Below are 16500 nucleotides of genomic sequence, written 5' to 3' on the forward strand. Positions count from 1 at the left end.
GAACCACGACGCTGGTACTATGCGGACCCTGTTGGGTGACGCACGAACGTCGTGTTTCATAAATATACGTTTATATTCGTACATAGATATTACATAAATATTACCAAATTACTTACTTACTTAAAATAGAATGATAACATTTAACACTTTGAATCGTGTTTTTTTTTATATATAAGTAACAAACGTCTCATCCGCCTAAAACTACTGCAGCTTCTCACAACCCGTATCGCCGGGGAAAAGAAGCTGCAAGCTTAGGCACTAGTAAATATAGACTTGGGCATTTTTTCCGAAGAGCACATTTTAACTTACATTTTTTTCTTCACAGGGCAACTAAGTAAGAAAGCCTAAAGATGTCCTCTCAGATCCTATCACACACCATGTACCGACGTGACTCTGAAGACAAATCTTTAGAGATAGAACAGGATGCAAGCCGATCTAACAGCCCAAAAAACATGAAATATTACAAAATGGACGACGAAAAAACAGTCCTGAATCAAAGCAAGAAGTCCTTCTGCATCGACGCTTTGTTATCAAAACATATAGAGCCCGAAAACAACCAGACGCTACAAGAAAGGATGTCGCACCAAAAATACTTCCAACTAACAAAAAACTACATAACAAGATACCAAAATGACAATCAAAACGAACACGAGAATTTCGAATCGAAAATAGAACAGAACACCATCGAAAAATACCACGACAAATACGATAAATACCAAAATGACAGCGACAAATACATGAATGACACTGACAAATACCAGAATGAGAATCAGAGTTTGAATTTCGATTCTCGGGAGACTGAGAGTCAGAGGTCCGGGCGGAGTGGGCAGAGCAGTCCCAGAAGTGGGAGTCCAGTGTCCGATGATGGGAACCGGTCTGCCAGCTACAGCCCCCCCATATCACCGGGAGTTGAGGGGGGGAACGAGGAGTATGAGAGTTATAGACCTGGTGAGTATTTTCTCTCATCGACTTTTTTGAACAGATAGGAACTGCAGATTTTCTCAGCGCAGATTATGTTTAGTAAAAACACTTTCACTGCATCCAATAAGCGACTTTCCAGGCTACTTTCACCAAAAACAATACAGATGGAGTTGTACAGCTTTAAGTACATAATTACTCCAAAATACAATGTAATGGCAGAAGCATATAATATATAAAAATAATTGTTGCTTGATATTTGGATCACATTGTGTGGGTGCATATCAAAATGTCCAGTTTGGTGGCGAATTTTCATATAATTTTATCGTGAGGAACAAGTTACCTCGTAGAACTATCCTTTTTCATGTCGGAACCCAATTTTTCACGAAATGAAAGCTCGCCACCAAACTTGTCACATTTTGATATTCACCCGTGTCAGAATTACGTCGATACCTATATTGCTTATCTTTATTTTGATCAGAATAATAATGGGTGGAAGATGTGTTGCGCTTGAGTGTAATAACAAGGGTCATCATTTATACCCAAAAACAAAGATAAAAGATGCAAAAAATGCAAACAAGCAAGACCACAATTCAGAAAATGTAACAAAACCACCTCCTTCCAGGAATAATCCCAAAACCGGGCCTCCTGCCTCAAAACCCGGCGCTAGTCGCGGCGCAGTCGGCAGCCCTATTCTACCCGCAGCTGCCGGCGGGCGCTCCGCCCCCGGCGCCTCCGCTGTCAGCCTTCCATCATCCCGGGGACCGGGTCCTCCATCATATGCAGCTCGAGTGGCTGGCAAGGACCGGAATGCTGTATCACAGGATACCAGAGCTTGGAGGTGAGTTTTATAATTATTAGTAATTCAATATCTAAATATTATGATGAGCTTGGTGGCGCAGCGGTAAACGCGCTCGGTCTGCGATTGTTGAAGTTAAGCAACTTTCGCAAAAGCCGGTCACAGGTTGGGTGACCACAAAAAAAAGTTTTCATCTCGAGCTCCTCCGTGCTTCGGAAGGCACGTTAAGCCGTTGGTCCCGGCTGCATTAGCAGTCGTTAATAACCATCAATCCGCACTGGGCCCGCGTGATGGTTTAAGGCCCGATCTTCCTATCCATCCATAGGGAAGGCCCGTGCCCCAGCAGTGGGGACGTTAATGGGCTGATGGTGATGATGAATTTTATATATATATTAGACCTGATTCCTGCACACCTGGTTCCGGCCAAGTAGTTAATGTCATCTGCGGCAAATCTACAATAAGTCACGTCACAAAAAAAGCACACCGGGTTATTTTTCTGTTCATGCGAAATTCTTTCGATCTATGTATCGTCATTCAGCCGACGCCGGGGCGGTGTAGTGGGTAACACGCTCGTCCCGGCTTGACAAGAGGTGCGGGTTCAAGTCCCGTCCGAGTCAATTTTCTTTTCGATTTAATTTACTCTTTGTCAGGTTACCTAAGCACGAGTCAGTTCTATAAAAACAAAAAATAACTCACGTAACTTTTTTGTCGTGACGTTTTTGTAATATAGTATAACACACACACACACACACGCACACGCGCACACACACACACACACACACACACACACACACGCACGCACGCACGCACACACACACGCACGCACGCACGCACACGCGCACGCACACACACACACACACACACAGTAGTAATTAGATAAGATAAAAATACACTTTGTAAATAAAATGTAAAAATAAAACTATGCCACTCAGATTATTAGATGTAACTGGGAGTGAAGAGCGAAGCCTCCTAACACAGACTTTGTATTCTAAAAGGAGTCATCACCATGTAAAATAATATTGTAACTCTGTTTTAATTAATAAGGACATTTCATTTCATTTCATAACTACTTGGCCGGACAAATGGTGAGCGCGGAGGGTTCTCCCCTTTAAAGCACCATAACAGATCCCAAAAATACACACACGGTCCAGTATAAACACAATTAACACAAGAAGACCTGCTGTGCTGCAAAGAGCACGGTGACATGTGCGTCATAGTGATTAGTAACCCCCTGTATAAACATTGTAAATATTATTATTTGTTAACACCCTCTATGAAGAGGATTAGCTATATATAATAGTACTACTTACGTATAGGGACACCCTCCGCCCGCGCAATTTAAGATGATCCGTGCTTCGGAGGGCACGTTAAGCCGTTGGTCCCGGCTATTAGCCGTAAAAACACCTCCACCAACCCGCATTGGAGCAGCGTGGTGGAGTATGCTCCATACCCCCTCCGGTTGATTGAGGGGAGGCCTGTGCCCAGCAGAGGGACGTGTATAGGCTGTTTATGTTTATCGCGCGTTCATTTGACACTATCCCCGCAGGTGTCTCCCCTACTATTATGTCAACACCGCTCCTGTAGTGACGTGTTGTCCTTTTCATGAACGACGGACGTGCCGACGGCAAACGGATTATCTTTTTTCGGACAATCAGGTGATTCAAGCCTGAAAAGTCCTTACCAAACAAAGGACAGTCTGACAAAGTGATTTCGACAATGTCCCCATCGGGAGTCGAACCCGGATCTCCAGATCGTGAGCCTAACGCTCTAACCACTAGACCACGGAGGCTGTCGACACATGGTATAAGAAGACCTAATTTGACATTTGCGCTTATAAAAGTAAGTGCGCAAAGCGAACAAATGTCAAATAGTAATAGTACTCTCTTAGATTTTGAGTTTAAGCGCGCCAACAAACTGTTTTGCAGTTTGGCGAACAATAATTTTTGTAAAACTGCAGTGTATATTATTTGAAAAAGTAAATACTTAAATTGAAAAAAAAAGATGAATTGCTTCGATGCGGCGTTACTAACACACATACCTACTTGTATGGCTACCTGTATATACTTGTACGGGGTGTAAGCGACATCGTAACGAATACTGAGAGGGATGATTCAGTTCATTATTCTGAGTTAATATCAAGTCGAATTTTCTATCGCAAATGTATAGAATTGAAAATAATTTTAAAAAACTAAAAAAATCATGAATATTGCGACGGAAAATTACACTTGATACTAACCCAGAATCATGGTCTGAATCATCCCCCTGAGTATTACGATGTCACTAACACCCTGTATATTAAAAATCAATCTCATTTTACTTTTCGAATTTTATTTATGAATTAAGTAAGTAACAATGAGTACGACGTTTGACCGCAGGGATTATGGAATATTCAAAAATTCAAAATTCAAAAATATCTTTATTCAGTAGGTAACATACGTAGTTACACTTTGAATTGTCAATTTTTACATAACGAACGTCTCATCCGCCTAAAACTACTGCAGCTTCTCACATCATGTATAGCCGGGGAAAAGAAGCTGCAAGAAAAACCTCAATTTTTCAATTATTTTTTTTCGATTCTGACACACTTCTCTTGCTTCCCCTATATAAAAAACAACAGTACAAGTTCCATACACATGGTAAAGAAGAAAAAATAAAATATTGTACCCATTTAGGTATTTTGATAAGATTTCCTCTCAATAAACTATTTTATCACGATGATAAATACAAAAATACATGGCAATCGTTAAGAATGATGAAATTTAAAATCGTTATTTATGATAAACAGATATAAATACAATCAATCATACATTTACAGTTCAATATGTCTTATTCATCTGATAACGGCCTCGGTGGTTCAGTGGTTTGAGCGTTCGGCTCACGATCCGGAGGTCCCGGGTTCAAATGCCGGTGGGAACATATCACGAAAATCACTTTGTGATCCCTAGTTTGGTTAGGACATTACAGGCTGATCACCTGATTGTCCGAAAGTAAGATGATCCGTGCTTCGGAAGGCACGTTAAGCCGTTGGTCCCGGTTAGTAGTCGTTACATGAGCCATGTCAGGGGCCTTTGGCAGTTCAATAGTAACCCTGACACCAGGGTTGATGAGGTTGGTAATCCACCTCACAACCCACACGATAGAATAAGATCTGATAATATCAAAAGTTTCTTGCGAAGTTGTAAATTAACTGGTTGCACTTAAGACCTTCTGGTCGCATGTTGTTTCTGTAATAAACCAAAAACAGCTACAAAAACATAAATTTTATAATTATGACAACTAATGGTTCATAATTTCACCACTGTTTACAAATAATTCGCTGGGCTCTGTAAAGTTACACTTTTGCTCTTTGATTGTAAGTACATTTATATATTGTGTCTTTTATTTTTGTGTATGTCTTGTGGTTTGCCCGAAACAATAGTTATTATTATTATTATTTGTAAGTAAATACGTACTATACACCCCTGCCTACCCCTATCATCATCATCAGCCCATTAACGTCCCCACTGCTGGGGCACGGGCCTTCCCTATGGATGGATCGGGAGATCGGGCCTTAAACCACCACGCGGGCCCAGTGCGGATTGATGGTTATTAACGACTGCTAATGCAGCCGGGACCAACGGCTTAACGTGCCTTCCGAAGCACGAAGGAGCTCGAGATGAAAACTTTTTTTTCGTGGTCACCCATCCTATGACCGGCCTTTGCGAAAGTTGCTTAACTTCAACAATCGCAGACCGAGCGCGTTTACCGCTGCGCCACCGAGCTCCTCATAGCCCTTTTGGGATACAGGACGCTTTGTTATATTATAATATAGTAAATTGTTGTAGGTACAAGAAAAATAGGTATATAAGTACGTATTTAACACGTTTAACAACATTAGGACGTTGAAACGGTTTTTCAACGTCTGTAAAATGATTAGATAAAACACGACAAATCGAGAAAAAAACACACTTAATCTTGCGAAATAATCTCAAATCATCCCATAGTATCGTCGATCATTGATAATGGTGGGATGATGTATGAAACAAGCTGTTTCGAAACGTTTTTCAATGATAAGAAATGGTAACGCGCTAAAAAATATAAAATGATAAGTACGCTCGTAAAATGACTGTGGTTTGTTTGTTGCAAAATTCAAAATTCGAACTTATTTATTTTTTAAAATTAGCTTACAAAGTTAGCGCTATTTGAACGTCGAAAATTAAATTACATATTATGTAACTAGCTGTAAAACTACTACCACATCGGAAACTGTAACGCTGAGGGAAAGACGTGGCCAGAAAACCTCCCAGCACAGGGCCCTAGTCCTACTGTTTCATGTTTTCCTTTCTTTTTTTTAACAGAATCCAATATCTATAATCATATTATATATAATCCTGTTTTTCACAGGATCCGCTTACCTAACCTGACGATTTGACAGGTCCGGTGTTTTACAGAAGCGACTGCCTGTCCGATCATCTAACCCGCGAAGGGAAAACCAGCCAATACAGGTTAGGTCACATACCTCCGAAAATGCATTTCCTGGGAATGTGGGTTTCCTCACGATGTTTACCTTCACCGCTGAGCACGTGATAATCATTTATGATCGAAACATTAATTCTTAAACAAATTCGACAATCATTGGTTTAGGCCTGTGCTGGATTTGAACCTGCGACCTCAAAGTGAGAGGCAAGACCCAACCAACTAGTGAAAGTAGTGGTAGTAATGGAGAGCCGTGGTAGCAAAAAAAGGTATGAATTTTGCGACGGAAAATTCCACTTGTAATCAACTCAGGAATAATTGAAGGGAAGACAGGAAGGGGTAGACATAACATTTATGAAACAAATAAAAGAGAAGGTGCAGGTCGTGTCGTATCGGGAGGTGAAGGATTTGGCGGGAAGAAGAGAGGAATGGCGATTACTCCACCGACAAGAGCGCAGCTCTTAAATAGAGAGAGAGAGAATCAACTCAGAATCAAAAAATAAAATAAAAAATATTTCATGAATTTTGCGACAGGAAATTCCACTTGTAATTAACTCAGAATCAAAAAATAAATACTTAAATAAAAGAAATACAAAAATTTCATGAATTTTGCGACGGAAAATTCCACTTGTAATCAACTCAGAATCATGGTTAGGATCATACCTCAAAGTTTTCGTTACGATGTAACTAACACGCTGATATTATTTAATATTTATTATAAATACTTAACTACAAAGTGTAGACGGATGAATACAAAATATGAAAAAGGAAAGAATAATTATTTTTTTAAAAGGTATTTTTATGTTGCAATTGCCAACACGTCATAGAAAGGCATGGGAATAACCTTCTGGGAGCCGAATTCTTGAATTGTATTGATTTTTTTTAAGAACGTCTAGGTCCGCTACTTCTAGTTTCTAGCGTCTATTCCTAGATCACAATACAATACAAATACACTTTATTGCACCAAAATAAAAAGAAAAAAAAATAAAAAAAAAAACTGCTTACTCCGGTGGGAAATAGGCATGAGTTTATGTATGTATATATGTAATAAAAAGAAATAATTAAGTACAAAAAGACTCTTAACTAAGATCACTTCGCTAAATAGTTACTCGTATCAAGTCGTTTAACTTTAATCACAATTGTGCCCTAAATACGGCCAATTTAGGGTAACTTCACCCCAAATCAGTCACTCAGTGGGTATTATATCTCCGCACTTTATGGCCCTCGCATATGTCGGGTAAACGCACCTGTTTTGGCCATAATCGAGAGCATTATAGCAGGGGTGTCGAGTGAAATCAGCGTGAAATGACCGTAACTGGGTGATGGACCCTATTGGTATTAAATTGGTTACAAAGTACCACTTAAATTTATATGTCGATTAAAGTTAATGGTGCTATGAGGGATTTTCCAGGCTACGTTCTTCAAAACCAATACAGATGGAGCTGTACAGATTTTCCTTCGTTTAACCTTCTTATTTTATGAATGACAAACATCATCACCAGCCCATTAACGTCCCCACTGCTGGGGCACGGGCCTTCCCTATGGATGGATAGGGAGATCGGGCCTTAAACCACCACGCGGACCCAGTGCGGATTGGTGGTTATTAACGACTGCTAATGCAGCCGGGACCAACGGCTTAACGTGCCTTCCGAAGCACGGAGGAGCTCGAGATGAAAACTTTTTTTTGTGGTCACCCATCCAATGACCGGCCTTTGCGAAAGTTGCTTAACTTCAACAATCGCAGACCGAGCGCGTTTACCGCCGCGTCACCGAGCTCCTGGATGACAGACATATCCACCTTTATCTTTGTTGTTGGGTATAAATGATGATAATAATAATAATTCATAATCATTTCTTCGCAATAAAAATTGTATCCTTTTTATTACACCCAGGCAAAATTACATCTTCCACCCATTATTACATAAACAGCCTATATACGTCCCACTGCTGGGCACAGGCCTCCCCTCAATCAACCGGAGGGGGTATGGAGCATCCACCACGCTGCTTCACTGCGGGTTGGTGGAGGTGTTTTTACGGCTAATAGCCGGGACCAACGGCTTAACGTGCCGTCCGAAGCACGGAATCATCTTACTTTTTCGGACAATCAGGTGATTCAAGAAAAGTCCTTACCAAACAAAGGACAATCTCACAAAGTGATTTCGACAATGTCCCCATCGGGAATCGAACCCGGACCTCCAGATCGTGAGCCTAACGCTCTAACCACTAGACCACGGAGGCTGTTATGATGCTATGTTATGTAGAAATAAAAGTTTATGCTGTCTACCCCAAATGGCACATGGCGAGCGTGAAGGTAAATACCGTTTTGACTAATTCGTTTTATAATTAAAGTAATTAGTCGCAATCTAAGCGTCTCGCTCTAATTTGATTTAAAAACGCGCGGAGTAGGTAATGAAGTTTCGTGTTTTCATAGGTAAAGGTGAGGCGCTAGTGCTAGCGAGAATGCTCCTGCGCAATAAAATAGCATTCAAATTCAATTCAAATTCAAACATATCTTTATTCAGTAGGTAACATAGTTACACTTTCAACCGTCATTTTTAACATAACAAACGTCTCATCCGCCTAAAACTACTGCAGCTCACAACCTGTATAGCCGGGGAAAAGCTGCAAGAAAAACCTCGGCACAGGGCCATAGACGTTCTTTAAAAAAAAGAAATTATTATTATACAATATAGTAATTTGACTGCCTAATATAAGTTTCCACTTAATGCACTGAAGGAATACAAAAGTGATACAAAAGGCTTCCTTATTGCCAGGGTAGCAATTTCTTCTTATATTTATTTATTTAACACACACATTTATTATACTAACATTGGTGTTAATTCCTGTACACACCATCTAATTTTACTTTAAGTTATACCTGTCATTTTCTTATCCGCCGAAAAGGAAAGGGACGGATAACCAACATGCATAAAAAGTGAATACACGTCAATTTTAGGCAGAAGTCTGTCAAATCAAGTTAATGTCTGTTGGTGTACTCAGAATCATACATAACTTAAACATAAACAGCCTATATACGTCCCACTGCTGGGCACAGGCCTCCCCATAATCAACCGGAAGTATGGAGCATACTAATCAGAATCAACATAAATAAAATGAATAAATATATTCGACGTAGGTAATTATCATGGATAAACTTGTTGAAGATCAATTTAACATTTTTTAATCTATTGCTAATTAGTAACAACAGGGTCCGCTTAATTAATTTGAAGATTTGACAGGTCCAGTCTTTTACAGAAGCGACTGCCTGTCTGACCATCCAACCCGCGAAGGGTAAACCAGCCCAATACAAGTTAGGTCACATACCTCCAAAAATGCATTTGTCGGGAATGTGGGTTTCCTCACGATGTTTTCCTTCACCGCTGAGCACATGATAAACATTTATGAGCCAAACATGAATTCGGAAACAAATAAGACAATCATTGGTTTAGAAAGAAAGAAACATTTATTACTTCCGGACACCACAGACACAGACAGACAGGTACATTACATTTAACACAGGACAGAAACCACACGGAAATCAATAAGTACATAGACAAAAAAAATATACCAAAACAAAAAGAAAAACAAACCAAAATCATAAAAAAAAACTAAGTTTTCTAAATGCAACGCACTGACGGCCCGATCATCTGGTGTGCGTCAAGCTAGCGGCACCAAAAAAAATAAAAAAAAATTAGGTTTAGGCCTGCGCTGGATTCGAACCTGCGAATTAGTAACCAATTGATACAGTTAAATTTCTTCTTCTTCACACTCTGTTCAACTCCATCACCATCAACAATCACCATAGCAATACATCATCGCCCCCCGGCGTCACTCGGCCGGTCCCGAGGGGGCTTAAGCCAATTATCAGAGCAATTTGTACAGACAAACAAAGGGACGACTTAACAAATTAGATCCCCGTATGAAGATAGGGAGGTGAAAGTTGCACGTCGATAAAAGTTAGGGAAATCTATTCATTTTATTCTATTTAGATCATTTTTTATTATCATAAGTAAGAAATTAAATACATTTGATCATCGTCAATAAAAAAAAATATTAAATGATATTTCAGCTATTGAATGGGATAGCCTCTAAGTTGTTGACAGTTAGAACTAAAAAATATTGAAGATATTTGTGTTGACAATTGCAACATAAAAATACCTTTTAAAAACCTGTTAAAAATAAATAAATAATCTTTCTTTTTCTTCTTCTTTTTGAGAATAAATAATATTTCTTTACATTCTTACATACATACATAAACTCACGCCTATTTCCCGCCTAGGTTACCAGAGACTATGGAATTCCATTTGCTTCGATCCTGACACAATTCTCTTGCTTCCTCCACATTCATCAATCGCTTCATACACGCACGCCGGTTCATAGTAGATTGTACTAAACCTTTTCTAAGGATATCTCCAATTTATAGGTCTTCCTACATCAACCTTCGCGTTATGTAGGTACCCCTTTCGTGATCCTATTATCCTTCATCCGCTCTACGTGTCCGAATCAACTTACACACATCTTTTACAACACTTCTCTCTTTTATCACACCGTTACTCGCTCAATGTATGACTCACTACTACTTACTGATGTAAGTAAGTAGTCGTTACATGAGTCATGTCAGGGGCCTTTGGCGGCTCAATAGTAACCCTGACACCAGGGTTGAGGAGGTTGGTAATCCACCTCACAACCCACACGAGAGAAAAAGACTCAACGTATGTTTGTTTCTATTTGTTGTTGTAATAATTGACAACATTTCATTTTTACTAAGGTGCCTTAAATCGAAAACCATTTCGAGATATTTCTATGATTTACACAAAACACATTTTTTCAGATTTTTTAATTCAGTAATAATAGAAATATATTGAAAAATCCACGAGGTCAGAAGAGGAAGGCATAATAAGTTCAGACCTTTACATAAAAATTATAAAAAAAGTAAATGTCATACATAACATGACACTTTGTTTGCGACTTGTTTTAAATACGCATGCAAAGGTACATTACAGTATACTGCCTTCATTCTATCAATGGCAGAATCCAATTTTCAAAAAATATTTTTTGTAACTTCTAGTGGAAAAATCTTGAAAAGAAAAAATACGTGTCTTCTATTTAAACAAGTACTTTCGAAATAGCACAAAAAAACCACGGCTTAAAAATTTGAAATGTTGTCAATTCTTCACTTTTTTATATTTTGTATTCATCGGTCTATCTCTAATTTATTCTCTGATACTAATTCGTAAAACACCTATAATATTGTAATGATGAGGGACATACCAGGCTACGTTCCCCAAAAGTAATGTAGATGGCGTTGTCGAGATTTAACGTGATAATTACCTATTTTCTCATGACTCGGGTAAATACATAAAACATAACATAAACTGCCTATATACGTCCCACTGCTGGGCACAGGCCTCCCCTCAATCAACCGCAGGGGGTATGGAGCATACTCCACCACGCTGCTCCAATGCGTGTTGGTGGAGGTGTTTTTACGGCTAATAGCCGGGACCAACGGCTTAACGTGCCCTCCGAAGCACGGAATCATCTTACATTTTCGGACAATCAGGTGATTCAAGCCTGAAAAGTCCTTACCAAACAAAGGACAGTCTCACAAAGTGATTTCGACAATGTCCCCATCGGGAATCGAACTCGGACCTCCAAATCGTGAGCCTAACGCTCCAACCACTAGACCACGGAGGCTGTTAAATTGTTGGGTAAATACATAATTATACAAAAATATAATGTAATAGCAGAAGCTTATATAAATATATTTGTTGCTTGATATTTGCATCACACAAAAAAATGTTGTATCAAAAAAATCTAAACTGCATAAGTTAGATGCTTGAAATTTGACATGCACTCCCACACACAAAGATCTCTCTTTTATAACACGCCACGCGAACGAAGTCGCGGGCAAATGCTAGTACTTAATTATTATGCAAGTTTCAAATCTAAATAGGTTAATATAAAATATCGATACATTCCTAAGCACATCCCTACTTTACGAGCGCGTGAAGCGGCCCAAAAAGCCAATTTTCAGTGGATTTCAGTAAAGAATCTATACATACGACTACCGACTCGACCTCGTTGTACACTCACACGCTAAAAGCTTTTCATTACATACATACATACATACATAAACTCACGCCCGTAATCCCAAATGGGGTGGGCAGAGCCACAAGTAATCAAAGACAACTTGCAGCCACTGTTGTTGCTTTTCATTATTTTAATTAAATATTAGTTTCAGCCTCCGTGGTCTACTGGTTAGAGCGTTGGGCTCACCATGGTATTAGAAGACCATTTTCTTTGACTTATTGTAGATTTGCCGCAGATAGCATTAACTACTTGACCGGACAAATGGGGAGCGTTGAAGGCTCTCACCCGGTACGTTTAAGACAACAGGCCTGAGGGTGCCCAGTTGGGCGCGAACCTCGGCTCAGGGCGTCGTCTAAGAGGAAAAATATTTGAACGAAAAATTATGTACAACCTCTTTATTTAAATTGTTTTTTTAAACTATTAACTATATATAATATATGGTCAATGTGTATATGAATGTACGGTCACGGGCATTAATAAGTATACACTTTGGTACCATGTCACATTAACTTTTTTGACACATTGAACTGTAAGTCTCACTAAATGTCAAATATGTTAGTGCGACAGAGTCCTAAAGTGGGTACATTATATTGCTCGTGACTGTACACCGTTCATTAATTGGTGCGAATAGGGTGCACGTACAAATGGATGCCCGTTAATTTATTGGTTGACGCTGGTTTTTATGAGCTCGAGTGGTTGGCAGTTAACCGAGCCTGTCGTGAGCTTTTTAAATAATATTTCTTTGGACATAAGATATTAATAATCAAATTATACCTTTGTCATCATTTCCGTATCCGTGCTTCGGAAGGCACGTTAAGCCGTTGGTCCCGGTTAAAGAAGAAAGAAAGAAACATTTATTACTTCCGGACACCACAGACACAGACAGACAGGTACATTACATTTAACACAGGACAGAAACCACACGGAAATCAATACACAGAAAAAGAAGAAAAAAAAAACAAAAAAAAATCATAAAAATAATAATAATAACCACTACTACTAGTTACTGATGTAAGTACGTAGTCGTTACATGAGTCACGTCAGGGGCCTTTGGCGGCTCAATAATAACCCTGACACCAGGGTTGATGGGGTTGGTAATCCACCTCACAACCCACACGATAGAAGAAGAAGATCATCCCCCTAGCGCTATCCCGTTTTAACAGGGTCCGCTTACCTAACCTGAAAATTTGACAGGTCCGGTTTTTTACAGAAGCGTAATAAACAATAAGTACTTAAATTAAAGTCGAGTTCACTGTTTTAAAGCCTGAATCGGGATTCGAAATTCGAACCACTAAGAATAAGAATAAAATATACGTAAATTTATTGCCAGTAACAATTTACATTACACTACAATGTAAGTTAAGCGTTCCCCAAACCAGGTTATCACGGATTTTTAAGTTTAACTACATAACGGCCCCAATTCCTGCAGACACCTCCTAATTTTACTTTAAGTTATACCTGTCATTTTCTTACCCGCCGAAAAGGGAAGGGACGGATGATTGACAGCTCTTAATTTTAGGAAGAATGAGTAAATGAATGAATAACCCGAGCGAAAGGTATCTCGCTGGTATGCAAACCGTTTGACGTGTGCAGTGCTGTCAACTTAATTCTGTCGAGTTATTGGCCAATGTAAAATTTTTAGACGGTTGTTTTAGATTTGTGCTTAAAATTGACGTGTGTTCCATAAATTTTATGCTTGTGGATTACCCGTCCCTTTCCTTTTCGGCAGATAAAAAAATGACAGATATAACTTAAAATAAAATTAGATGGTGTTTATAGGAATTAGCTCCAACATAAACAGCCTATATACGTTCCACTGCTAGGCACAGGCTTCCTCTCAATCAGCCAAGTTTATCTTTCTTTTTTTTAATGATTCATTCAAAACCTTCGCTTCTTACCAATAATTACTAAGCCTTCTCGCAATATTTTCGTCAACCTCGAAATGGATATAGGACAATAGAAGGGGCGGTGGGCGGGCCGCGCATGCGTTGTAGTGTGTTGCCAACTGAAAATATTGAAATGTATCCTTTGATCGGATCGTGTTTGGAATTGAATTTCGAGTTTGGGTTTCGTTAAGAGATATTTAAATAAGATAGCCAATGTTGTCTTGTGGTACACCGGTTTGCTTCTCATTCGGGGAGTGCGGGTTCGAACCCCGGTAGCGGACTTGCACCATCATCATCAGCCCATTAACGTCCCCACTGCTGGGGCACGGGCCTTCCCTATGGATGGATAGGGAGATCGGGCCTTAAACCACCACACGGGCCCAGTGCGGATTGGTGGTTATTAACGACTGCTAATGCAGCCGGGATCAACGGCTTAACGTGCCTTCCGAAGCACGGATGAGCTTGAGATGAAAACTTTTTTTGTGGTCACCCATCCTATGACCGGCCTTTGCGAAAGTTGCTTAACTTCAACAATCGCAGGCCGAGCGCGTTTACCGCTGCGCCACCGAGCTCCTCACCAATGACTTGCACCAATGAGTTAATATTATTATATAAATATGTAATTGTAAATAACATGTATATACCTAGCCAGAATATCCCAAATTCCAATCCTGTTTCCCTTTATTTTTTTACCGTATTTCCTTACCATATCCACGTTTCCCTAACTTTAACTTCTTGTATTTGGCTAAATGCGTAGCGAAGCCATTAAAAAAAATCAGTTTCGTTTAGTACGTCTTTTTTTGACGTGACTTATTGTAGATTTGCCACAGATGGCATAAAGAACTACTTGGCCGGATTACTAAACGTCAAAACACGAAATAAGTAACTATGAAAGTATGAAAAAGCAACTTGAGACGTCATAGAAAAACGTGGTAAAATTTCGGACATATTTACGTTTTTCTTGAGTAAAATTCATAAATAAGATAAATAAAATGCTTTTCGTTACTTTTAGATCTGTCTTTATTTAGTAATCAGAATTTCATAATTTATCTTGAACCTCGTACACGATCCAATTTATCTTAAGTGCAGTTTTCACTAACACAGTTGGCTCGACCATTACAGACGGCGATACGGCTCACCTATCACGTTGGCCTAACAGAGAGCTCGGTGAGGTGTGGGTACTTAGTTCATCTTGCGATGGATGTACCTCTGACTACCCCAATTGGGATATAGTCGTGAGCTTAGTTTTCATGTATGTATGTGTATACAGGGTGTTAGTGACATCGTACCGAACACTGAGGGGGTGATTCAGACCATGATTCTGAGTTAATATCAAGTGGAATTTTCCGTCGCAAAATTCATGTGTTTTTTGTGTGTTTTTAAATTATTTTCAATTTTATATTTTTTTTACTACTTACACCCCGTACAAGTATGTACAGTCATGAGCAATGTAATGTACCCACTTTAGAACCCTATCACACTATTATATTTGACATTTAATGAGACTTGCGGTTCAATTTGTTAAAAAAGTTAATGTGACATGGTTTCAAAGTGTAGGTATACATATTAATTAGTACTCGTGACCGTACAAGTAGGCATACAAGTAGATGGGTAGGATGTTAGTGCCATCGTAACAAATACTGAGGGGAATGATTCAGACCATGATTCTGAGTTGATATCAAGTGGATTTTCTTATCGGAAAACTTATGAAAATTTTAGTGTACTTATTTTTTTATTTATGGTCAGTTTCATACTTTGCGACGGAAAACTTGATATCAACTCAGAATCATGCTCTGAACCATCCCTCAAAGTTTTCATTACGATGTCACTAACACCCTGTACGTATTTTTTTTAATCTACGATAAAAAAAACCAGACTATTCAACCAATAAAACCCAATTTGTCTCTTACAAGATTATCACCCGCGTATAACCGAATGAGGGTGAACAGCATTTACAAATGGCGTACTTAGCTATTTTTTTTTTTATTTAATGGGTAGTTACCCTCCTAGCCTGCGACAGAAAACTGGTACACGCGTTACACCTGCTCCGGATTACTCTTAAACGTGACAGGTTGCTCGAGGGCCCAGATTCGATGCTCGGTGTGGTATAGTTGGTGACTTTATCGACTATTTACTAATTTCTATCGTAATTCTTTCCACAACCAACGTCTTCTAGAAAAGTCGGGGAACCAATCCAAGCCCGTTCTTCATTTGTTTCGTTCGCCGCGGAATTCTCACTTCCGTTCCCGCCGTTTCTGTTTACTTACTTTTTAAATTACTTGATTAGTAGTGAAACATTTTCAATTATAAATAATTTATGTTATTAATTCTATTTACTTAATAATATTTTGA

The 16500-nt window shown here is 39.2% G+C and overlaps 1 protein-coding gene across 1 annotated transcript in view; it reads left to right on the forward strand.

Annotated features, from left to right (window-relative positions):
• The first annotated feature begins 344 nt into the window (after positions 1–344).
• LOC126378437 (homeobox protein Hox-A4) overlaps positions 345–16500 on the forward strand; it is a 32626-nt gene continuing 16470 nt past the window's right edge. Inside the window, exons 1-2 of the mRNA XM_050026800.1 lie at positions 345–948; positions 1544–1759. Coding sequence (XP_049882757.1) covers positions 351–948; positions 1544–1759 — 814 coding nt within the window. The 5' untranslated portion in view covers positions 345–350. The remainder of the gene's footprint in view (positions 949–1543; positions 1760–16500) is intronic.

The sequence above is a fragment of the Pectinophora gossypiella genome, chromosome 26 (genome assembly GCF_024362695.1).
Source record: "Pectinophora gossypiella chromosome 26, ilPecGoss1.1, whole genome shotgun sequence".
Taxonomy (NCBI): Eukaryota; Metazoa; Arthropoda; class Insecta; order Lepidoptera; family Gelechiidae; genus Pectinophora; species Pectinophora gossypiella.